Source organism: Rhagoletis zephyria, unplaced genomic scaffold (genome assembly GCF_001687245.7).
Source record: "Rhagoletis zephyria isolate East Lansing unplaced genomic scaffold, Rhagoletis_zephyria_1.1 Rzeph_scaffold_01429, whole genome shotgun sequence".
Taxonomy (NCBI): domain Eukaryota; kingdom Metazoa; phylum Arthropoda; class Insecta; order Diptera; family Tephritidae; genus Rhagoletis; species Rhagoletis zephyria.
The window spans coordinates 72,791-98,119 of NW_016158513.1; the positions used below are offsets into that span (position 1 = coordinate 72,791).

The window sequence follows — 25,329 nt, forward strand, 5'->3', positions numbered from 1 at the left end:
AATAAACAAAAAAGTTTATTCCAAACGTTCAGAATGAATAAAGAAATGCAGCCTATGTGAACTACGTAATTTATGTGGTATTTAGCTGTACAAAAGCTCCTCAAAATTAAAATAAAACTACTATGAGATTGATGTAAACATCCAAATTAAATATGCATATATAAATAAACATATTGCACAAAAGCTTATACACACCAAAGCTACACTTTTTCCAAGTAAATTTGCAAAGAAGCAACACGGTGACATTGCTAAGGGAGCGGTGCGAGAGAGACAACTGTCAGTTTATCGAACCTTGCATTATTGAATCATGGCTACATACCTTAAGCTGCCTTTGCATGAGCCGATTTTTTGACAGGCGACAGGCGATTTTTTGGCTTTGACTTACAACATATCTTCGCACGCCCCCTAAACCTCACTCAACTGACCCCCCTCTCCCTCACCTCGAGAGGCACAAATGCTCCCTGGATCTCCCATTAGTTGAGCTTGACGACAACGATTGAGGGACAAGCCGATTTAAGCAGGGATATGTAAGCCGCTACAACAACAATAACAGCAAAAAGAAACAAAGTTTTTAATGCAATTGTTGATACGAAATATTAATTTCTCTGTTTTTAGTATATTAATTTAGTGGCCAAATCATTCGCTACTAAGCGTTCATTGTAGCAAGCAATAGTATTACTCGCACTGCTGTCAAAACGAGGCAAAAGCAAATACAGCCCAAAAGTTCCATGTAGATAGGCCTTTAAGGTGTGGATAATGTGGTATTGTGAGCTCCAACCCCCTTTTCACTAAACCACTTAACCCCACTCACGAATCGTTGTCGTTAAAATCAACTAACGAGAGACCCAGGACGTACGCGACTCTAACTGGGTTTGTTCATAGGGACATAGTCATGTGGGAAAATCTGTATTTACTCTGCACAGGTACGAGTATAACCAGCTGTAATATCCAGCGCGAAGATTGACTATTGTGGTGCGAGTCTCTGCTGCAGCAGGTGTTTGTTCGGGTACCCATGTCGGCGGCACCCTTCTACGAACTGTTTACAGAGCAATGTGTTACGCTTTTTGATAGAGAGCATCTCAGCCTCGTCGTGAAGATGCTGCTGACGTGACATCAGAAGGCACCCAGTCCCGTTACGGAGTTCTGGCATGTATGTAGCTTCGACCACTGCGTCTTGTTTTTCTCCGGCGACCTTACGATCGCTGCGGAGTTTAGAACCAGCAAATCGCTTTGTATAGCAACAAAATTTCTTTGTCTTTGCCCCAGGTGCTGCCTGCTACCCACTTGAGGACCTTGTTGCGGATTTGTGCTCTAATGACAATCGCGGTTATATGCACTGAGAAGGAGAGCAGACTGTCGAAGGTAGCGACGAGCATTTTTAGGTTATTTACCGTCGGAATTGGTTCACCGTCGACGTGAATGCTCAGCTGTAGTCTAACCTCCATCGTCCAGGTGGTGAAAAGGGTTGCCGAGGATTTCGTAGAGCATTCGTCAGCATAAGAGACATACTGTCTCTGGTCGTTGACGGAGTTTTGTGATTAAACAGCAGCGGGAGAAGGGCACCACCCTGTGGAACCCCCTATTTAATTTTTCTCGGTTTGCCGGTTTTTCCCCTGAAAGTCAGTAAGGTATATGAACCACTTAAATGATTTTCTTACCATCAGTTGAGTACCTGTGGGTTTTCTCAGTGTCTTCCAGCAACGTGGAGTGGCAGACGGTGTCAAACATGTTTGACAGATCCAACACTAGTAGGACTGTTCTCCCACAGGGTCGGTTTCGACTTAAGCCACGAATGCTGTCCACTTAAGGTGCTGTCCACTTAAGGAACCCATGCTAATCCCTCGCTGGCCTCAAAGCCTCAAGTGTCGTCGTTACCGGGGAATGTCGGATGATAAGACTCTACTTTGTTGGCCGGTTTCCCCAATTTGAGAAGTGGGACCACTCTCCCCGTTTCCCAGATATCTGGGACGATGAAAGTGGCCACGGACAAATTGTGGAACTTGGTGAGATAGTCTACTTCCTCAGAACCAAATTTTTTTAGCATCAGCATGCATATTCCGTCCGGTCGTATGGCCCGAACCTTCCCACTGGTGAATGTAAGAGGGGCACTAGCTGTTGGCAGTTTGTGCAGCCTTCTGGTGGTTTGGCTAAAGTAAACCGGGTGAAGAGATTTCCACTCTGTCGTCGCGATTCGGGTGTTGGATAGTTACCTCACGGTTGACCGAAGCTTACTCACACTAGAGATGTAGTTACAAGTATTCAGATGCTTTTCCCACTTCTTCCGCTTATGTGCGTTCACGGATTGCCGAATCTTCGTGTTGAGATTCCTAATGAGGGGATCGAAGGTTGTCACGCTCAGGAGAGCCGCTTTTGCGGCGGATGTCCGTAATACATCCAGCTGGAATGAAGCGTGTGAACCTACGCTCACTTACGTGGACGTCGGTTGGTGGATGGTGAAGTGCGTTGAAGTCACCAACTACTATTCAGTTTTCACCTCTGAGGAGAACACCTATTTGATATCCTAGGATAATATCCTGCTGGGTAGCTGGTGACAGGGATTATGTAAACGTTATATATTTCGAGCTCGACAACGCCTGATAGTATAACAATACCCCAACATTCTAGGATGGGATCCCTGCGGTCGATGTCCGCTTCAATAAGACGATACTGCACGATGTGGTACGTGATAAACGCTATACCAACACCATTTTCTCGCTCGCTATCTCGACGGTGCACATTGTATCTACATCCCTTGGACCGCAGCTATCAATATCCCGTGTCGAGCAATGAAGAGGGATATCTGCGCGATCTTGCTCTGAAATCCATTACAGCTGAATTGTAGGATCTTTGTGTGCCTTGGGAGACTTATTGAAATGTAAGGTATAAGGGAATTGTCTTGCGTGCCGGCCATTTGCTGTTTGTGCCCCTTGAAGGCAGTGCTGCCCTGTAGTGGGCGGCGTCGTGGATAGAATTCGCGTCCACGGTTGCCGTTTTGGTCCAAATGGACCAAATTTGGTCGATTTGATGTCAAGTTTGGTACAGGGTTGCACGTTCATTATGGTTTTCATGGCCATTGCCAACACGAAATGGGAATTTCAGATGTACATAACGCGCACAATCAATATATTTTTATGATATCATATAGGCAATTAACTGTGCCCTAATCTTTGAAGCTCCTGCAGCATAAATTCAGTTCTCTGGCTTTCGGTATCTCGGCAATTTTTGTGTATAGCAACAATTGTCTAAAATTTTTGTATATGACAACACCGAATTTGCTGCAGTTTGACCAAACAAAATTAGTTTGCTGTGAGAGTCGCCAAACTCGCTCTCTCCGAGTTTGCTGCAACAACAATTGCACGCAGTTTGCCAAACAAAATTTCTGCATAACACCGACCTTAATTGCCTACCGAGCCCAAAGTAGCATCTGTTGTCAAGAGTTAAGGCGCTGGCCCAATGCAGGCTTGCTTTGCGTGCCTTGCTGACTTTAGTTTGCTTTGATTTAGTTTGAAAACTTGTGTGGCCGAATGACGGATTGAAACGCTGTCAAAGTAACCAGCTGTCTGGTTGAAAAGTCAATGTCTGTTCCCTTAACATTAGTTATTATTTTCCTAGAAAACTCTAGAAGATGTATCAAAAACTTTCAGACTTATTTTTATATTAATGCGAAATAATGTTTGTATCTAAAAGAAATTGGCCCGTAGTCATAGTCAAAATAAAGTCGACTTTAAAGTTAGTTGCAGCTTTTTTGACAGATATCCCATTGAAAATTATGTCAAAAAGCTGCAACTAACTTTAAAGTCGACTTTATTTTGACTATGACTACGGGCCANGACTTTATTTTGACTATGACTACGGGCCATTGTAATAATAATACATACATATGTATATCTACAGTTACTAAAAAAACTATAACTTAAAAAAGCGAATTACTTGAAGAAGNACTTTAAAGTCGACTTTATTTTGACTATGACTACGGGCCATTGTAATAATAATACATACATATGTATATCTACAGTTACTAAAAAAACTATAACTTAAAAAAGCGAATTACTTGAAGAAGAGAGCTATAAGAAGTTTTTTCTTCTCGTGTAAAAAGTGAGCTTTGCAATTTTTTACTATAATATAACGATATGTTAAATTTGATTTCGAATTGCTTCTTTTTTTAATTAAGGACCTGTGCCAAATGATAACAACAAGAAAATTTTGACGGATCAAAGTAAAAATCTGACATTTCTCGTGGTGAATAAGAACGTCAGAATTTTACCTAGCTCATGGGGCTAGGTAAAATTTTGACAGCTTATAACCATGTATACACATAATATTGCTTGGCGGTAATAGGGAGTGAACATGAAAATGAAAGCTGAAACAGCATAAAAAAACGTACGTTACTTGCAAATTATAAAATAAATATAAATTTTAAGAATTTCAGCAACACACAAAAATAAAGCTTTCGCACGAGCGTTTGTTTGGTTTTTCAACTGTCAAAATTTAACTCTGCATTTGGCACAGCAAAATTCAATTTATTTGTACACCATAGCAAATTTTCACACCCCGTCTCACCACGGAGAAAAAAGTTACCAATTGGCGGTGTACAAATAACCGACATTGCTGAACTCTGATAAATATCCGAGTTTATCTTGTTACTTCGCATATGCGAGCGTTGTTTTGTATCTCGGTTGCAAAAGAACGCGTCAAACTGTACGGCTTGCGCTTGGATTGGTTTTGCTGTTTTGCTTGACACACCTTGAAAACGACGAGCTACGGGCTACATCTGCCAAATTATTTTAGCACGTACTATTATGTAGATAATTATTTTGGCCGCGACAGGACTATACCGGGACTGTGGTTTTGGTCAGATTAGATTAAGGGCCGGTTATCCAATGTCTGGTTAACACCAATCTCCGGTTAAACATTGTTATCAACGTTACCGACTCCCTGTTGTATGCATGGAGTCGAAGACGTCGATAACGATGTTTGACCGCAGATTAGTGTTAACCGGACATTGAGTAACCGGCCCTAAATGGTTAAAAGTTTTTTCTTTGAAACGTGCACATACTAATGTACATAAATGAAGATGGCACTACTCAAGGCGAATTAATATAAGGTGATAGCAGGAGTACAAAAACAAAAATTTACATGTATTTTGTTTTTGCTTTGGCGGCATAAACTGTCAAAATCTGTAAGAGTGTGTGTAGAAATTCAAACAAAATTTTTCAATTTGATATCAGAAGCCGTGCGGCGAAACACATACACAAAATCAGCTGAGCTAGTAAGACCACCTTATATAAATACGCCTTGGCACTACTTTTGTGAATTTCCTTAGCGGGGTTTTTGGGAAATTCGAGAGCGCAGCAACCCTGAGTTTAGCAGCTGATTATTGGTACAGAATTTTTTAAACAAATTGCGAATTGTAATTTGTGCTCGGTGTAGAAAACGCGATTGTTTACATAAACGAGAATAAAGAAAAAATATATAAGTATATCTATATTGTTCTAAAGTTTGTGACACAATAAGAGCGAAAAGCCTATGTGTCGGGAAAGCTGGCGGTTTGACCAGTGAAGGAGTAAAGGATTTCGAAATATAAGTGGCGTAAACGAAGTCGTGCAAAATGTTCAATGGTTAGCAGCAGTACTAATAATAAGTATTTTTCATAATGGTTTATATATTAGTTATTTATTAATTCAACTTTTTTCGACTTCAGTTAAACCCAGTGAGACCTTCGACAAAACCTCTCATTTGATGAGGTTTTATTACAACTTTTTTTAGAAAAACTTGCAAATTATTGATTAATCTGATATATGTTTACGAATCTAAACATACATGTATTTATATTTCTATAAAAGGATGTAATCATAAAAATATATGGTAACTTAGTTTTTATGATTATTGATTTTTTTTTTACCGTGCCATTACTCAATAAAAAAATAACTACCGGCTTATGTATATAGAACTACATACACATGATTCAATAATATTATTATTGAATCATGCTACATACATATGCATCTATAAAAGACTTAAACCTATTCCGCATTCGTAAATATTCTCATATATACTCGTTTTAACGTCCATATGTAATAAAATGACCCTTCGTCACTTACGAACACATTGATATGATAAATCATCCACCTCGGAACTTCACTCATTAGCTATTTTAAAAAGTTTTCACAATGATTCAAAAATAGGTTTTTGAAATAATACTATCAGTCGTACTATGAAATAATACAGTAATATCAATCTGCGTTTGTAGAGAAAATAATTAAGGGATTCCCAAGACGTCGTAAGCATCGTAAAGTCGTAACGTTGTAAAATTAGTCAATGTGAAATAACAATTAAATGTGTTTTAGGGGATTCGCTGGGTATAAGAACAGCTAATTATCGCCCCGTTTCTGCATTAACTTCGCAATAGAGTCATTCTAGAGAATGTAAGAAAAAATTCGTATTTTTCTCCACTAGGATAGAGGAAATGCTTCTTTACTTCATATTTCTTGTTCTACTAACACTAGTGAGCACCAATATTAGGTTTTTGTTTTATTTTCAAATTGTGTAACGCTTAAACTTTTGTTATAAGTGGTAATATCAGTTTTCCCAAGAAAAAAAAAAATATATACATATATGGATACGTGATTAACTCAAAAATGGGGCGTTATATATTTTCGACAGTTTGAAAACACTTTGGCGTAGTTACAATGAGTTACAAAATTTGCAATTACATATTTATTTGATCGTTTTAAATTTTTAACGTTTTAGCGACTATGAAAAGATTTGCCTACAGGGTTACTTGCATACTACTTGCTCGGTGTACTAAACCCAAAGCTGGTGCGTCTGTTGTTGATATAATTTGAGTCAGAGCCAACACGTCATGCAGCTTCACTTTATTTCCGATTCACGTACATATTTTAGTTACATATGCATGTACTTGCATAGTTGGATTTACTAATTATCTTTCTATGAAAAAACAAAAAAGCTCTGATTCATAATAATTACTTCTAGGTAAAATGTTTAAGCGCTTAAAATCGAAATTCTTTTGGACGAATTATTTGTATGATTGTATATAAATTCATTCACATAACTACGGTCATACGCAATAAGCGCCTAAGTCGAAAAACCTGAATTCGAGAAAAAACGCATTAAACATTGGGATTGAAATGTTAACCTTATGGAGAAACCTTGTCTAGATGGCAAGATGGGGACTTCATGTACACATGGAAAAGCAGTTGCAGAATACGATAGCATATACATATAACTCAATTATTTCTTAAGTCGACTTAATTTCTAATTAGGCACAAAATTGTATATTTCTTTTTAGTGCTTATCAAGATTTGAACCTTTGGACATGAAAATTTATTTTTGCTCTCTTATCTTAATTATTTTAGTAAAGTGTTGTAATTAATATACATATATCACATTCGTTCATAGAAAATGGAGGACTTACAAAGGGTTGGGAATCAATTTCTTTCCCCACTACTATCGCATCTACGTAACCGAAATCGTAGTGTATGCAAATGTATTTGGAGTACATAAACTTAAAGGACAAATTCCACAAACACCTGTTGCGTTAACTCCTGATATTAATATTCGGTACTGAAATGGGGGCGAAAAAATATTTGCTTTTAAAATGTTGTAAAATGAACCTCTTCCGATGATTATACTTGTACTTATGTATTTGCACACATACATACATAGGTTCGTAGATATATATACGAAATTAGTGATTAGAAAGAAAAAACAGGTAATTAATTAATTACTTGTAATACCTAAGAAATGCAATCACATTTGATTTTTTTGGTATTGAATTTGTATTAACTGACTTGCATCATATTTATACAAACATTCATAGCTGCATAATATGCACATAGGAGTACGTACCCAAAGATAATTTACAAACATACTGAACATTGCAAAAACAGGCTCTAATAACTAGCTATATTAATTCAGGTTAATATAAACATGGAATATTATATTGAAAGAATTTGCTTTATTGTTCAACAAAAACGCGAAAAGTAATTATTTTTATTGTTAAGCAAACTTAAATAATACTCTATTGAATAAGATCATCTGTTGCTCGTTGTTAAGTGATTCCTCTTTTTAGTAACAAGTGGTATGTAAAGAATTCAACAAAATGTACGACTTAAACTATTGAACAAATTTAAAATATCAAATAAATCTCTTAATCGAAATACAGAAGAACGAACGTATTCAGAAATAAATAAATACAATTTCTTTGATATGTATTAACCTTGTATATTCCCTTATGGCTTCATATAATCAATTCTCATTTCATCCATTTCATTTATTATACGAATTTTAATACATACATATATACATATTTGTATTTTTTGAGAGTATTAATGCACATTAAGATACCCAGTAGATAAATTCAAGACTTAAAAGCCCCTCCAAAAGGCCTTCCTGAGAGACAATAGTCCTTCGACTTTGCATTCCTTCCTCCTTTCTTTTTTGTATGGCGTGGCACAAATTGAAAGTCTCCTACTTCATTACCTATAGTAAGGCTTCCAGAAGGGTTTTTTTTGGACGAAGTTCAGAAGGCCTTTTAGAGGAGTTTTCCTAAAGCTGCCTTTTTAATTCATAAAAATTGTATTTCTTAGGTATATTCGTTTAAAGTGCATACCCAATTCGGTTTATTGCAACTTAAAATACACTTTAAAATTCGTTTGGATTGCTAAGTAATATGAACTTATAAATTTGCGTCAATTGTAAATAGGAAAAGTTCTCCTAGAAGGCAAGCAGAGAGCACTTTTTTCAGCCCGTCTTGGATAAACCTTTTAGAATTGGTTCACTTAAGAAGGCCTACCTAAATTTTCTTCTGGGCATGTATACTTATAATCTGTTCATCATTTTCCAAACAAATAATAATCACTCCACACACATGGTCGCATATTTACCAAAACGACGTAGTGAAGTACAAGTGTGAAAACAAAAATTTACATGTACATACATACATACATATGTATAAGTAAATACATATGTATATATAAATAGTACCGCTCTTGATAAGTTTTCAATTCTGTTTTAAAGGGAATACTCTTGTATGTATGTAGGAAAGAACCAATCTGTAGAGTTCTTTCTGCATATTCCTTCACTAACCTCTGCTAGGTTACTTCAAGTCAGTGAAATATGTTAGAAATATTTGGATCCGGTTGGTTTTAGTTTTGAAATGCATGGAAGTTACATACATATATTTTAAGTCGTTTACATTCCACAAACTCTGTCTAGTTCACCACACAAAAGCTGATTACAAGCTTTTTTTTAACTGTTTTCAAACTGACTTTTTTGAATGGTTGTTAATGTGATTGAAAATATTCCGCTTTATTATAAGTTTAATTTTCGCCCGAAGTCGTTCACCTTTCGCTTATGTGTATTCACTGCGGATGGATGAAAAATTTTCGGTTGAATTTGTTTCCGAGCAAAATTCAACAAAAACGCACTTGGAAACGGAATGCCTTCTTAATGTTTACGTTAATTGATTTCGACAATCTTTTAACTTTGCATTTACCAAAAAATGAAAATAGAAATTAAATTAAATCTTTTTTTTTGTAGGGTGCTACTTATAGCTAAAGCAACAAAATGCTTTTTTTTTATAAACTAAATTTAACATACCACAATTTAACCTGGCTAAGAATCTTACTTATTTTTTTTTTTAATGTTCCTTATTTTTAATCTTCCCATTACATAGTTCTCCAGCGCCTTTTGGGAGGGGATACACCACCTAACAAAGTTCTTGAAATCAAAGGCGAATCATTGGGAAGCTTGCTGGTAATAGGACGGGATGAAGGTATGGTACTGTACTCGCCACCATTCAATTCTGTAGATAAGAAAGCGGGCTATGAAATTGTGCTCCAACGCCATGTCAATGATCCCGCAAACACATGCTTCAGCTTATATCGTTCACCCCTTCAACAGGACGCCGAAGATAGGTTCAACGCCTTCGTACATCGCTTGCCTGTGTTCGTTACTATCGTAAAGGAGGTAATATTATCCATACTGTGAAGTAATAAAATTTAAGTAATTTCTTAATTTAAACTTAAAAAAGAATATGAAAGCATATAACTGAATTAATAAAAGATTTCGCTTTTTTAATCCGCTATTTTATTTTTCTATTTAATTGAAAAATTTAAAATCATATCTCCCTACAGTTTTACAACGTTAACGGGCTGCAAAAAGTATGTGATGCGTTGGCAGAAAATCCCTCCTGGTCATTGGCACACTTGGTTGCCTATTTCAATCTCGTTGACTACGTAAGTAATCCGAAAGTATTGGAATTCATCGATTATGCTGATCATGTGCATCTGATGTCGCCATTTCAGGTATAAGTTTTTGCATAATCGAATAAAGATAATGTAATATTTATAACGTTATGTATTGTTATATATTTAGCTTGCCATAAAAAGCGGAAACAATGAAATGGTTAAGACGTTGCTGCCGCTTTGTAAAATGGAACATCTGGATAACAATAGTAACTCCGTATTTCATTATGCCGCTAGTACAAACAAAGAAATCATAAACGTAAGTACAAAAAAACTGCTGTTTTAACCTCCGCAAAACCAGGTAAAATTCAGCTGTTTTTCAAGATTTTTTTACCAGCTCATCTTTGCCTTTATAGGCCTGAGCCATAGTCGGAGGTTAAAAAGACCTTCGGTTTAAAACGAAATTTTAATTTAAAAATTAAATCACGCATAGTCGTGTTAGAATAAGTTTTGTTTGGCTATGGAATGAGGCTACACGGGATAATTTATATGCATGAAAAAAATGGAGTAGAACTTTTAAGAAATGTGAATACATACTTTAATAAGGCCAGCTTGTGTTATCTGGTTTATACACTAATGATAATCGTTCTTGTGATTTATATTAAAAAAAAAATACCTTTATAAAATAGGTCCATAAAAATATAATTAAATGCATACCCGTTAATACATTTTGTAATATTAGATGGAAGAGTTCATATTCCTTATTTTTTTTCGCTCCAGTTGTTGACCGCAAAAAGTACAGAAAATCTCAATCACATAAATTCGGATGGTTTTCCGCCATTACATTTAGCCTGTTTGTCGGATAAACCCGAATGCGTAAAAGCTTTACTATTAGCTGGCGCAGATGTTAACTTAAATGCCAAGAATATGAGTAAAATATACAAGACTAGTACACCTACTTCGGTTGCGGAATTTCTCAAAACCAATGCAAATAAGCTATACACTCAGGATATGAAATTCGGCGGCACTCCGTTGCATTGGTCTTCTTCGCGTGAGACATTACATGCGCTCATTAAGCAGGGATGCGATGTCAATGCCACAAATTTTGACGGACGCACCGCCTTACATGTGATGGTAAAACTTCTTTTTTAAATTTGCATGATTAAATAAATCAAAACGCTAGTTACAACTTCTAATTCACAGATTGCTCGAAACCGTTTTGAATGTGTTGTTACACTCCTAGCTCATGATGCTGATATTGATGTATTCGATAAAGATGGAAACACCGCTTTACACATTGCCATCGAAAAGAAATTGGTACCTATCGTGCAATGCCTAGTGGTTTTCGGTTGCGATATTAATTTAAAAAATAAGGATGGGAAAACACCGCGACACATGGTTGGTAGTGATTCAAACGGCGGTAAAGAAAGTGAAATACTCTATATTTTGCATTCAGTTGGGGCTAAACGGTGAGAAAATTTTATTTTGTTATGATTTGTTATGCTCAGATGAAGAAGCCAAATTTTCTTACATGTTACATTACTACCTATTTTGTATAACTATCATCAATACCCATTTCTTTTTAGATGTCCAGGATCGAGTACAAAATGCCCAGCTGGTTGTAACGCTAAAGGCTCCTACAATGGTATACCACCTGAGTCCCCAGAACCAGTCGAGCAACGTGAGCATATTGAAAGTATGCTGGCATCAACTAGCCGCCAAGCAATGGATGGTCTCTTTGGTTCATCCTCTAATGGTAGCGCATTGACACCGGAGTAAGTTTCAAATGCCAACCAAATTACGATTTTCGATCAATAAAACTATCTTTCATTACTGGCAGGCCTACAGTTATTATTGATACTGAAATAGAACAAAAGGGCCAAAGTATAATGGATGCGTTGCTCGGAATGTTTACCACCAAAGTAAATAACGACAGCAAAAAAGGTAGAATTCAAATGTATAGTATTTAATTCTAGTAAATAGTTAAATTGTGCATTGTATACTTTAGTATCGCCTAGCAACAGTCTTGAAGGAGAGGGTAGTGGAGATGCGAGCGCAGCTGCAACTCCAACTACACCAGCTTCAATCGGCAGCGAATCTAGCAATAAAAGCGAAAAACCTTATGGCCGCGGACGTTTATTGTGCCTGGATGGCGGCGGTATCCGTGGCCTTGTGCTTGTCCAAATGTTACTCGAAATCGAAAAGCTCTCACAAACTCCCATTACTCATATGTTCGATTGGATTGCTGGCACTAGCACTGGCGGCATTTTAGCACTTGGTCTCGGCTGTGGTAAAACAATGCGCCAGTGTATGGGGCTGTATTTGCGCATGAAAGAACAATGCTTTGTCGGGTCACGTCCCTATCCAAGTGAATTGTTCGAAAATATATTGAAGGATAACTTAGGTGAATATACAGTAATGACTGATATCAAACATCCAAAAATTATGATAACCGGTGTAATGGCTGATCGCAAGCCGGTAGATTTGCATCTGTTCAGAAATTATCACAGCGCCAGTGATATCCTAGGAATAGTTACGCCAATAAGTAAGTTTGATTTTTAGTCAAGACTATCCTTATCTTAATTGCAAATGAACTTACTTTTTTTTCAGACAATCGCCGTGTACCGCCCCCACCTCCGGAAGAGCAACTAGTTTGGCGTGCAGCTAGAGCTACTGGCGCAGCACCATCATATTTCCGGTAAGCAGATATTCAGTACGTCGCGATTTTAATAATTTTCCAATAGTGTTACACAAAACAAGAAATTTTTTAACACCTTGAATATTTTTTAAAGTCTAGAACCATTATTTTATTGTTCTATTTTCAAATGCTAACTCTATGATATAACCTTATCTACAAACGTTAAGTTCGTGAGTTGCAACTTTTTTAAGATGTTTAATTAATTATTGCTATTTTTATCTTATGTTTTGAATATTTGATTTACTTTTCTGCTTGCGTTATTGATAGTTCTTTAATTATGTTATTTGTGTACATGTAAAATAATGAAAATAAATCTTTGTTCCTACTCAAATTCTTACAGTGCGTTCGGACGTTTTCTCGATGGTGGATTAATCGCCAACAATCCGACTTTGGACGCTATGACCGAAATTCATGAATACAATATGGCACTGCGCAGTGTTGGACGTGAAAAGGAGGCAATTCCGGTAAATTTTTATAACAAAAGCTATCTAGCTCGCGAGGCCTCATAATACTTTGGCCATATTTGCAATACAAATATTATGTTGAGATCGACTAAAAAGAAATTTACTAATCCGTCATTTAAAATCTCTTTTGCGAGCGTTATAGCTTATTTCAAAATGACTAACTTACAGCTCCGTACAATGTAACCATTGAGAGTTATTTTGCACCCTCGCGCATTTGTGCTTGTAACAGCCTGAAGGTATGTTCACTAGGGTGGAGCGGATACAAGAAAATGTTCGATTCGAAATTCTGGGGCATCATTGCCTTTGAACGTCAAAGAATAATAGTCTAGTTAGTCTATACTTAACTTACGTAAGATATCGTCAATGATTACTCAACACTTCAACTTAGGCAGAAGCGAAAATATTTTGTTTTTGTATTTTCCTTTTCAGCTGATAGTCACTTTGCCGACTTATAAGCCACATCAAAAAATTCCTGAACAAAAATATAATGCGTTGGCCAATATATGGTCCCCTACAAAACAATACCATGCTGAGTCACCTTAGACTTAGCCAGACTTAGCATAATATGGTTTGGAGGCGTCGATATTAGGTTACGTTACGTAAATTAAGTCTAGACTAACTGAGCCTTAGGCCAAAAAATAGTTGAAATCAGAATCTAGAATTGTCCTTGATTTTTAACACCTTTTTGTAGAAGGTGTTCATTTTCTGCATGTAAAAACAGTAAAGTAATAACCGATTTCCAAACAAATTTTGACGTCCAAAAAATTTCGAAACTTAAAATTTTTTGTTCCGCTCCACCGAAATGTTCACACTGTGGTAATTTACGGTTCATTTGTAATTTATGAGCAAAATTGTTGAAATTGAGTAAAACTGTATATATTCACATTACAAGACAAATTACTTTGTTTCGATCAAATTACTTCACATAAACCAAGTGCATTAACATTTTCTTTCATAATTTCTATAGAGATGTTATTAGGGCGTATACGTACGAGTGTGTGGTTTGTACTTGATTTCAAACAAGTAATTTTTAGCAAAAAAAAACAACTTCAACTCCCATATAAAAAAAAATATATATATATGTATATGTATCTCATGATCCAGTGATCGGATCTTAACCAGATAAGTATGGGACCACCTCTGAGAAATCGGTTGACGTGGTCCAAAGTTATGCGGTAACATACTTAAAAAAAAAATAAAAATAAATAAAAGTAAAAAAAAATTAAAAAAATAAAAATATTCCGACGAACTGATAACCTCCTCCTTTTTTGGAAGTCGGTTAAAAAAAATGTATACATATATATATCTCATGATCCACTGATCGGATCTTAACCAAATTAGTAAGGGACCACCTCTGAGACACTACCTTTCCGATGCAAAAATCGAAATCGGTTGACGTGGTCCAAAGTTATGCGGTAACATACATAAAAATAAAAATAAAAATGAAAAAAATAAAAATATTCCTACGAACTGATAACCTCCTCCTTTTTTGGAAGTCGGTTAAAAAAAATAAAAAATGGTTGTATAACTTTAGGCATTTTTTTAATTTCCTTAAGAGTGGGGGCTAAAATAAATAAAAAATCCTCTTTTTCTTCATTTGGTACCTGATTTATGATAAATTATCTCATTTCTGTTTAATTTATTGATAGACTTTACAAAGCGAAATTACTTGATTTCATCATGATTTGCTTGTAAATTTAAAATGAGCCCGTAAATTACGATGATGTGAGCATGCTTTTAGTCTACAATAACCCGTCAAAAAGCTGTAAAAACTGTAGCCTCACTTTGAGGCTTATGAGTAACCTGTATCTCTAGGTTATACATCCCTAATAAGATCTTAGCCTGACGAAGACCCGTGATCTTTCGCCAGTTTGGTATTTTCTTTTAAGAGCACTTCCTTTAGCGTGCTGGGAACTAACGCAAAGATCAGTGTATAATATTCATGTTCTCAGCCAGGGCATCATGCTTCTCAATACACTCCAGGACCAATGAGGTTTTGATCTCGAAGAATGATAGAGCCAAAAGTGCCGCCTTACTATCGTTCAATATAAGAATCCAGTCATTCGATAATTCTCTACGAAGGTTAATTTCTGTTCGTGTTCAAAAATGGCCGTCGCGCTCGTACGTATTCTACACTTATCAAATATCTATAGAAGTCATGCAGACAAGTGTTTATTTATGGGAAGCAATTTGATCGAATCATGGATGAATGCAAAAATAAATTGATTTAGCCATTATGTCGGTCCAGGGGTTATGTTGGGTTGAAGTGACCAACCCCGTATTTTTGAGCAGTTGTTATATCACGCAGATCGTAGACACTCTCCTACTGCAGCCGGTTGGTAGCCTATGAGATCAAATATTTACCGTATTCTCACTTCAGCTATGTTAGTTAAACCCTCGAAAAGTTCTTAAACCTCGAACTTTCTTTTTTTACAGAGTGCGGAACATCTGCCTCAAGATTTCTAGTTCTTTATTTCTGCAGCTTCTGTAGAAGTCGTTATGGCAGGCTCATGGCTAAGTCCTTTATGCCCAGAATGAGAAGACCCTTCGACCGTTTCTCGTTCCATTCTAGTCATCTAAGTTTTGTCATATTCTACTCGTAGGATGAGCGTAGCGAGCGCCCTGCAACTACCCTTCTAAGATTGCGAAATCGCACTGATGTGCCTTCTCTTGTAAGTTCATTCGCCTTCTCTTCTTCTTATTTGGCACTGTAACCGCCTAAGCGATTTTGGCTCGTCAGTCGTTTTCTTCTGTGCCAACTGACGTTAATTGGAAATGCCAATTGAATCCAAGTTCTTCTCCACTTGGTATTTCCATCGTAGAGGTGGGTCTCCCTCTTATTCTGCTATCACTGGTTCCGAGTTTAATACTTTCAGAGCTGGAACGTCGGTGTCCATTCGAACGACATGGCCAAGCCAGCGGAGCCGCTGTTGTTGTTAATGTTGTTGTTTTAACAGCATACAAATTCCCCAAAGAGATTTTGGGGAGTGTTGCTGGAGTGACAGTCCTTGGCCAGATATAAATCTGGGTCGTTCCGGTTACGTAGACCCGACTGTCATGGGAATGCGGAGCCACTGTATTTTAATTCGCTGCACTATGTCCATGTCGTTCTAAAGCTCATCGCTCCATCGTCTGCGGTACTCGCCGTCGCCACCGCATAAAGGCCCGTAAATCTTCCGCAAAATCTTTCTCTCGAACACTCCAAGAGCCGCCTGATCGGATGTTTTCATTGTCCAAGCTTCTTCGCCATATAGCAGCACAGGCATGATGAATGATTTAAAGAGTGTAGTTTTTGCACGTCGAGAGAGGACTTTACTTCTGACCTGCCTATTCTGCGTTGGATTACATGCTGACATTATTATCGGTGTTAATGCTGGTTCCCAAATAATCGAAATTTTCCATTTTCTTTAACTGTCAACTGTGAGTGCCAAGGCGCGAATGCGCTGACTGTTTTTTTATAACACGAGATACTTCGTCGTGTCCTCGTTGACCACCAAACCCAATCGCTTTGCTTCCTTATCCAACTTGGAAACGGCAGAACAGATTTCGCGGCTCTTGTTACCGATGAGGTCGATGTCATCGGCATACCCCAGCAATTGCACGCTCTTCATCATGAAAGGTCTGAACCCGGCTTGGTAGCGAACGACTCGGAAAGGTCTTTCCCAATTCAGACGGAGAACGTGGTATTGCTCAACGTAGTTTTCCATAGCCATATGCGATTCGCGGGGATGCCAAATTCAGACATCGCGGCGTATTGTCGACTCCTTTTAGTGCTGTCGAAAGCGGCTTTGAAGTTGACAAGTAGATCGTAAGTGTCGATCCTTTCCTCCTGGGTCTTCCAAGACTTGGTGCATTGTGAATACCTGGTCTATGGTGGATTTGCCAGGTCTAAAACCACATTGATAAGGCCCAATCAGTTCATTGACGATGGGTTCCAGTTTTTCACACAATACGCTCGATTAGACCTTGTAACCTATGCTTAGAAGGCTGATCCCGCAGTAGTCGGCGCGTATCGCGGGGTCCCTTTCTTTTGGATTGGGCGGAGCACAATTAAATTCCAGTCGTGCATGTACCTTATCAACTCCTCGTCGCCGTACCTGAATATCTCAGCTGGCAGGCTGTCAGCTCCGGCAGTTTTGTTGTTTTTCAAGCGCGCTGGAACATCGACTCCGTGATCATCGACTGGCGGCTCAGGTTCGTCTTCTCCACAGCTACCATTCAGTAGGGTGGAAAAGTGTTTCCTCCATAATTTAGTACGTTGCGGACATCACACACTGGGTCGCCGTTGTTGTTCTTAAAAGAGTTCGCCCTGGTCTTGACACCTTCCCTAAGTCGCCTAACTCTCTGGTAGAATTTTCCGTTTTTCCTGTCGGCCAGCATTTCAACCTCTTCGCACCCACGTATTTTGGCCTCTCTCTTCTTATTGCGGCAAATACGTCTCGCTTCCCTCTTCAGTTCCCTATAGTGGTCCCACATAATTCGCGTTGCGCCCGATCGCAGCGTGGCCCTGTAGGCGGCATATTTTTTCTCTGCAGCTTCTTGGTCGCTGAAATCCGACTAAGGGTTTGTTCACACAGAAAGCCGACCGGAGCCGAGCGAAGCAAGGCGGAACAAAGCGCAGCTGCTGATGTTTACATTGAAAGAAGCGAAGCGGGGCTCTTCTCATGGACTCTGCTGCAAAGATACCACAAAACTTACCGTCAATGAAAAGCGGTAATTAATACTTGCTCAATTTTATTCAAAAGATTCGTTTTAAAATTCGGTTTTATTTGAATATTTTGATATCTCGTTTGCAGCGGCGTTATTATGAAACATAAAAATTAAATAGAAAATTCAAAATCAAAAACTGCTTTGCTTTCAGCGCCAAAACGCTTATCAAAAAGCTTGCGTATGAACACTTTCATATTGCAATTTGAAAGCTTCACTCAGCTCGGCTCGACTTCGCTCGGCTCGGCTCCGCTTTCTATGTGAACGTACCGTAATTCTTCGGCGGCGGTACTTAATGGGCGGACTATGTGGTTCCACTGTCCGCATATGTCGGATTGTTGAAGAGTGCTCTCTGAGAGCAGGTGTGAGAGTTCAGTAGCGAATGCATTGGACGTCTGTTGTACTGCAGCTTTTCGACATTAAGCTTTCTTTGCATTTTTGTGCGCACATTTTTTGCTGCATAGAGGCGTGTGCGTATCTTGGCTGCATCAAGTACCTACGTCTAAAACACAGGAAGCCTGCCTTTCGTCTATCACAGCATGATCGATTAGGTTTCCCATTTTTCGATCTGGAGACAGCCACGTAGCTTGATGGATGTTTTTGTGCTTGAACCTCGTACTGCGTACTACGATGTTACGGGCCCCGGCGAAGTCAATCAGCCTCAGTCCGTCTTCGGATGTTTCATATCATATTAGCTCTGCATTAAATGTCTGAAGATAGATAGATTTGGTAGAGGATGTGCACTGCCACCTGAGGTATATTGCGCCCTCAGAGCTCCTCACAACACCTCGTCCAGCCCTAGTGCTCTGATTAAGCTCATCAGTTTCGAGGGCTGTAGAGAGTGAATGTGTTCTTCCCGCCACCGCATCACATTCTAAGAGGAGATGCCGTGAGGTTTCTGGTACCCTGTCGCAGTAGCGGCAGGAGTTGTCTGCGCTAATCCCTAGGGTGTCCATATGGGCCCACAACCTGCATTGACCTGTTAGCAGTCCTGTAATAAATCTCAAATGAGTCTTGTAGAGTGTGATTAGTTCTCTGGATCTTCTAGGGTTATAGCTTCCTAGAAGTTCTTTTGCCTGCGTTAGTCCAGACGTGTTCTTCCAGTGTGTCCTACTTAGGTGTCGTTCCTTTGCTCTTAACTCTTCCCAGATAGTTTGAGGGCCGGCTACTAGGAAGGGTTCTGTTCCCATAGGTGGGATGGCTGCTGCTTCTCTAGCTAGGCTGTCAGTTTCCTCGTTTCCCTGTATGCCTTTGTGACCAGGGACCCACATCAGATGTACTGTGTCGAGTTCCCCCAGGGCGATCAGTCTCGTTACACATTCCCATACAAACCGTGAATTAATTTCACACGACGATACGGCTTTTCGTGCAGCCTGACTGTCGCTGCAGATGACAATGAGCTGTATTCTTGATGGTCTCTGCAGAATTACTTCCGCACAAATATTGATGGCCAAAACGTCCGCCTGAAAGGTACTGCCGTAGTTCCCCAAGGAAATGCAGATTGACCTTAGGACCATGTATTCCTGCCCCTATACCTTCGTCGGTTTTTGAGCTGTCTGTGACCCACCTTTGGGGTGGGCCCGAAAGGTGTTATCTAAGATTGTCTCGTTTCAGGTTACCTTGCTTCCTAGTTCATTTATCGTAACGATGTCATCCCTATTGAGCTGGGAGATAGGAATCTTGATTCTGATTTCCTCTACCAGTCTGCTCGGAATCCCATTGCCTTTTCCAGTTCCCTTCCCCATGAAGTTGAGTAGGTCCTTCTTGGCAGTTTGTTCTGTCACTATGTGGAGTGGCGACAGGTCCAGGATTACTTCCATGGGCCGCGATGGGACGGGTACGCATGGCACCTGTTATACAGGTGCACGCCAGTCGCTAAAGCCTGGAAAGCGATTCCCTTACTGTTATGAGAGCAGTCCTCTCGGACCATGCCACTGCTCCATATGTAACTATTGGCCTGACAATCATTGTGTATATCCACCGCTGATTGTAGGGGCTGCACCCCATGATTTGCCGGCCAGTCTTCTGCACACCATTAAAGTTCGTGTGGCTTTTGTTATGGCGTACTCAACGTGTGGCTTTTGTTGCAACGTTTTTTTTTTTCTATCAAAGGCGGTGAGGTGGTAGTCCTTATATGGTTGTCTATAACCTTCTCCATCGCCTTGATAAGGAGTGATGTTAGGCTCATCGGACGAAAAGATTTGGAATTTTGGGAGTTAATTTCAAAAAGGCTCCCCTCCACGCCTGTAGGAAATAGGCCAGTGCCAGACTTTCCCTCGTGGCATTGGTTAGGATCGTGGTTAACAGATCCAGTTCTTTCTGGAGTAAAATCGGTCATAGGCCATCCATCCTATGGTTTTTATAAGGTTCAAATGAATCCAAGGCGCATCGTACGCTCGACCAGGTGAACATACGCTTTTCTCTCTTCCACTCCTGCCCCTAGCTAATGCTCTGTGCAATCTGGCCGCCTCCAGAGTGGAGGTGATGCCTTTACAGAACATTCTTAAGCTGTTTATTTTGGCTTCGCGAATCTCTTTATTATAGGTGGTTTGGGCTGACAAGTAATCGACCCGATTCTCAGTACGTTTTCTGCGCTTAAAGAGTTTCCTGACCTCTTTTTGGTGACCTTAGACGTTGGAGTTCATGGTTTACCTTTTGGTGAAGTCAGCCGACAGCTTGATGTATAAGCGTTGGTTATTGCACCATTTAAGCTGCCGATCTTCACCTCCAGTTCCACCCATCGCTTAACCCTATTTTCTACGTTTGTGGTGCTGAGCTGTCAGGAGACCCAGTGCATAGTCCTGGCCTCTGTCTATACACCATGGGATGAAGATGGTACATTGTGAGTTGGTGGAATCTCATCTTCTCTCCTGGTGTACAGCGCTGGTCCTTCTTAGCCGTTGAGCATCGGTACTGTTTGTCACAGCCAATCGACAGTTCCTCGTCTCTGAAGTCCACCACAATTAGGTACGCTGTAAAATATACGCCCATGTTAACAAGCGAGTCCATCCCCTCAGAACTTCATCCATTAAGGTGTCCTGCAGTGTCGTAAGTTGCTCTGGAGTGAGGAATACGGCGGGGTGCTCGTGGGGTAACGCCGCTACCCAGGTTGTCCTCATTGCATCTGTGTAGTACGATTGCTGGTTATGGCCAGCTTGTCTCTAACCGCTTGTCCGATCCCAGTTTCTCAGAAGCGAACCCGGCAGGTGAGTTCTTTGCGCTTTGCTGGTTTGTTACTGTTGGCACACGTTGCTTGCGGGTGCGTTTGGCGGCAGGAGATTTTTGCTCTTATGGTATCTTGGCTCGGTTATGAAGCATTTAAAATGCAACATTTAGCACTTTGGAACATATTTTTCGAAGAGCGTTCATGCTATCGCGTTTAGCCAATGTACATTTACGCGAGTTCGAAATCGTATGCTTTTGACAAACAGCCGTGTTCCAGTCGCTTATTCAGATCCGAATCTATCACGGTGAAGATAATGTGCAAAAAACCCTACTGAAAAGGCTAAGAGAAATTTTAAACCAAAAATTCAATACAAAAACTTGAATTGTTTTAACCGTCACCGAAAATTTGTTTGTGTACATTAGACTGCATCACCAAAAAAAGTTGCGGTTTTTCCGCCGGGATTACAAAATTTATTATATCTTAAGACGTCCACCAAAATATTTCGGAAAAATATTAAGATTTAAGTGAGCTGGGCCGATTTCAAAATACCTCCAAAAATGGAGTTTTTTATGAATAAAAATAGTTTCTTAACGAACTTTTTGAAAAAAGTCCCCTCAGATGACAAAACAGATTAAGCTTAAAAAATCTGCACGAAAATATTTAAAAATCTTTTCAACGGAATCATAAGCATGAGATTTTTGATGCTGTTTTTTTACTTTTTTCAAAGATTGATTTACGAAAAACTTGAATAACTGATACGGTTTTTTTTTAACTTTTTTCAAAGATTGATTTACGAAAAACTTGAATAACGGGGTCAAAACTATTCTGATTTAGACTTATGGGATCTCAGTAGAAAGGTATTTTCACACTGTTTTTATTTCTGTCCAAAAAAAGTCATTCGTGTCCCATTTTTTTTCAAACACCAACACATCTTAATTCAACTTTGAATGACGTTCGTTCATCCTACTTTTCTCTTTAATCCTTTGAATGAGTTTATTAGCAAAGAAATAAAAAGGGTGAGAAAATACCTTTCCAATGACACCTCTTAAGTCTAAATCGGAAGAGTTTAGGTTCAGTTATTCAAGTTTTTCTTATATCAATCTTTGAAAAAAGTTAAAAAACAGCATCAAAAATCTCATTATTACGATTCCGTTCAATTTTTTCTTATTTTTTTTTTAATTGTTATGCAAATTTTTTACGCTTGAACTGTTTTGTCATTTGAGGGGATTTTTCAAAAAAAAATCTTTAAGAAACTATTTTTATTCATAAAAAACTCCATTTTTGGAGGTATTTTCAAATCGGTCCAGCTCACTTAAATCCTAATATTTTTACGAAATATTTTAGTGGACGTCTTAAAATATAATAGATTTTATAATTCCAATGGAAAAATAGTATCGATTTTTTTTTTTGTATGGGGAGTGATGCAGTCTAATGTACATACATAATTAATGAACTCTTCTTGTACGCTTTACAGGTTTCTATTGTAGTCTCTCTTGGTACCGGTCTGATACCAGTAACCGCACTCAAAGATATTGATGTATTCCGCCCGGAAAGTATATGGGATACCGCTAAATTAGCCTATGGGATCTCAACAATTGGTAAGTGTACACATTTAGCTACTTTTGTGCTCGTACATTAAATAAGGCTGATATATTTATTTTCAAAATGGTTAGGCAACTTGCTCGTCGATCAAGCAACGGCTTCAGATGGTCGTGTCGTTGATCGGGCACGTGCTTGGTGCAGCACAATCGGAGTACCCTATTACAGGTAGATACAACTAAAGTTTTTCCAGTATTTTTTAGCCTTACTAATTTATATCTCTGGCATCAGATTCAATCCCCAATTATATGAAGATATTGCTATGGATGAAAAGGATGATCAGAAATTAATCAATATGTTATGGCATGCTAAGGCCTACATGCACAACAATCGTAACAAAATAATAGAAATGATTAATTTATTAAAATAGCACATAAGAAAAATTTAGACCGTTTCCAATATATCCATTTAAAGTAATTTCAAAAATGTTTAGATATAATAGTTATTTGTTAGGGTATGTACGCAGTTACAAATAAAATAGTGCAGCTGGTTCTTCACAAAAAAAAACGAGGCGGTTTAAAAATATAATCTTGAATTTTATGAGCAAGTGCTTTAAAAAATTCTGTGGCACCTAAATTCACACAAATGCAAAGCTGCATATACAGGCGTACATACATATGTAAATCTTTTTTAAAATAACGCAGAATATCTTAAACTAGATAAGATACATAGATGGCAGAAGCCCAAGCGACTTTCCCAAAATACATATTTACCAAAATTGCCAACTGTCAGTCACCTGTTAGGTAAGCGTTTGCTATACGTATGACAATATCTTAGTAACGCCATCTACAAAATCGAAAGTAAATCGACTACTGCTAGTACCAACAGTTAAAATTATATTTATGTACATGTATTTTAGATTTTGATATGAGCCCAATTCGATACGAATACGAATACGAATTCACAAATGTCACTTTCGAGCAACTTGTGAACCAACCGACTTACATATAAAACCATCAAAACGCGAACAAATTTGAATATGACAATTTTAGCTGGGCTGAGTCGGATATATATTTCATGTACATTTGTGTAGCCTATAATAGCGGCTTTATTATATCTTTTAGGTTCGATAAAATTCAAAGAGAAAATATTACTATATTTTTTAATTCAAAGATCATCTCAACGCCTTTATTCTACTTTTTATTGTTCTGCTTACGAAGAAACTTTATTAATAAGTCTAATCAAATACATACTGTGACTGAAACAAGTGACCCCGTATTGATTTTTTTTTTTAATATTCGTAATGTTTTTCGACTTTTTTTTAGTTTTTTCTAAAAAAATACCTTTCCATTGAAGTGCAAGATTCAGCCGGCTAAAAAATCATGTTGAGTTTTTAGATTTTTTTTATACTGCTTTTTTTCTTTTTGTTTTATGTAACAAGTGCAATTTACAAAAACTGGCGTTGATTGTTTTTAAATTTTGTTGCGCATTTTATTTCATAAGAAATTCATGCTTTTATGAAAAGTTCGTCACCCAAAAAAATTTCAAAAATCAATTAATTTCCTAAATTTGGTGTTAAGTTTGAAACTGTGATTTATATGGCTTTGGTTAAAGCTTCAACGGTATTTCTATAGCAAAATAACAACAAAAAAATAGCTCGATAAATCAGTATGGTATTCAAAAAAATCAACACGTGGTCACTTGTTTGAGTCACTGTATGTATATATGTATGTACGTTAGAACTACAAAAGATTTCGAAAAAATTATATTTAAATTTAGCCTATTATCGTGAGCAGCAATTTAATTGAAACTAGATACTATTTTAAACAATTTTATCATTTTATATCAAATATTTTTCTAGTAGTTTATTATAAATGAATTATTCTTTTTTCTTGTCAGTATATATTTAATGTTGTATAAATTTATCCAAATGCCTATTTGAATTTCATAGAAAAACTTGAAAAATACCTTTGTATGTGTTATAACAATAGTTTCGAATCGCATGTATTTATTTCAAAGATGCCAAATGCTACCACTTAATTGAATGGATGTTTATATTAAAATACACATTTTGTAGCAAATAAATTAAATTTACAATCAATAAAAAACTTTTAAGTAGCTAAGTCAAGCTTTTTTCATTATTTCTTTACTTTTGTCTATTCCATTAGCGTAAGGCATTATAAGTATTTGGGCATAGTTTATATATTTTTATAGTAATTGTGTTAACTAATATAATAGTTTGTGATAAGAAAGACTTTTAAAACTGTTTTTGTGTTTTTGGAGCTTTACATTTCCTTTTGGTATCACAAATATGCAAGCTGTAATGCAATAAGAAGCTCCTATTTTAATTCAATTTATTGCAATACATATATGTATATAGTAAGATATAGTAAAAATTATCATCTGGGTATTTATGTCGATGTATATATTCATTAAATTTTAAATAGAATCATAACGGAAATTCAAATAAAAGAAAAACGTGTTTTCAAATGATTTTCGCAAGAACTAACAAGCACCAAGGACATGTGAGCCACGGAAAAATGGCAA

At 37.8% G+C, this 25,329-nt stretch overlaps 1 protein-coding gene across 3 annotated transcripts; it reads left to right on the forward strand.

Moving 5' to 3' along the window:
• The first annotated feature begins 5,318 nt into the window (after window positions 1–5,318).
• On the forward strand, window positions 5,319–24,107 carry iPLA2-VIA (calcium-independent phospholipase A2 VIA). 3 transcript variants are annotated; one of them, XM_017617522.1, is made up of 14 exons: window positions 5,319–5,618; window positions 9,698–9,990; window positions 10,158–10,328; window positions 10,399–10,527; window positions 10,989–11,342; window positions 11,412–11,677; window positions 11,795–11,983; window positions 12,049–12,152; window positions 12,217–12,753; window positions 12,819–12,906; window positions 13,247–13,370; window positions 22,718–22,841; window positions 22,917–23,010; window positions 23,074–24,107. In XM_017617522.1, the coding sequence occupies exons 1-14, from the start codon at window positions 5,609–5,611 to the stop codon at window positions 23,210–23,212; spliced, it is 2,622 nt and encodes an 873-aa protein (XP_017473011.1). In that variant the 5' UTR covers window positions 5,319–5,608; the 3' UTR covers window positions 23,213–24,107. The 3 variants fall into 3 exon arrangements, with proteins under 3 accessions (XP_017473011.1, XP_017473010.1, XP_017473012.1); XM_017617521.1 differs by lacking the exon at window positions 5,319–5,618 and adding an exon at window positions 8,369–9,160; XM_017617523.1 differs by lacking the exon at window positions 5,319–5,618 and adding an exon at window positions 9,181–9,410.
• Window positions 24,108–25,329: the final 1,222 nt, after the last annotated feature.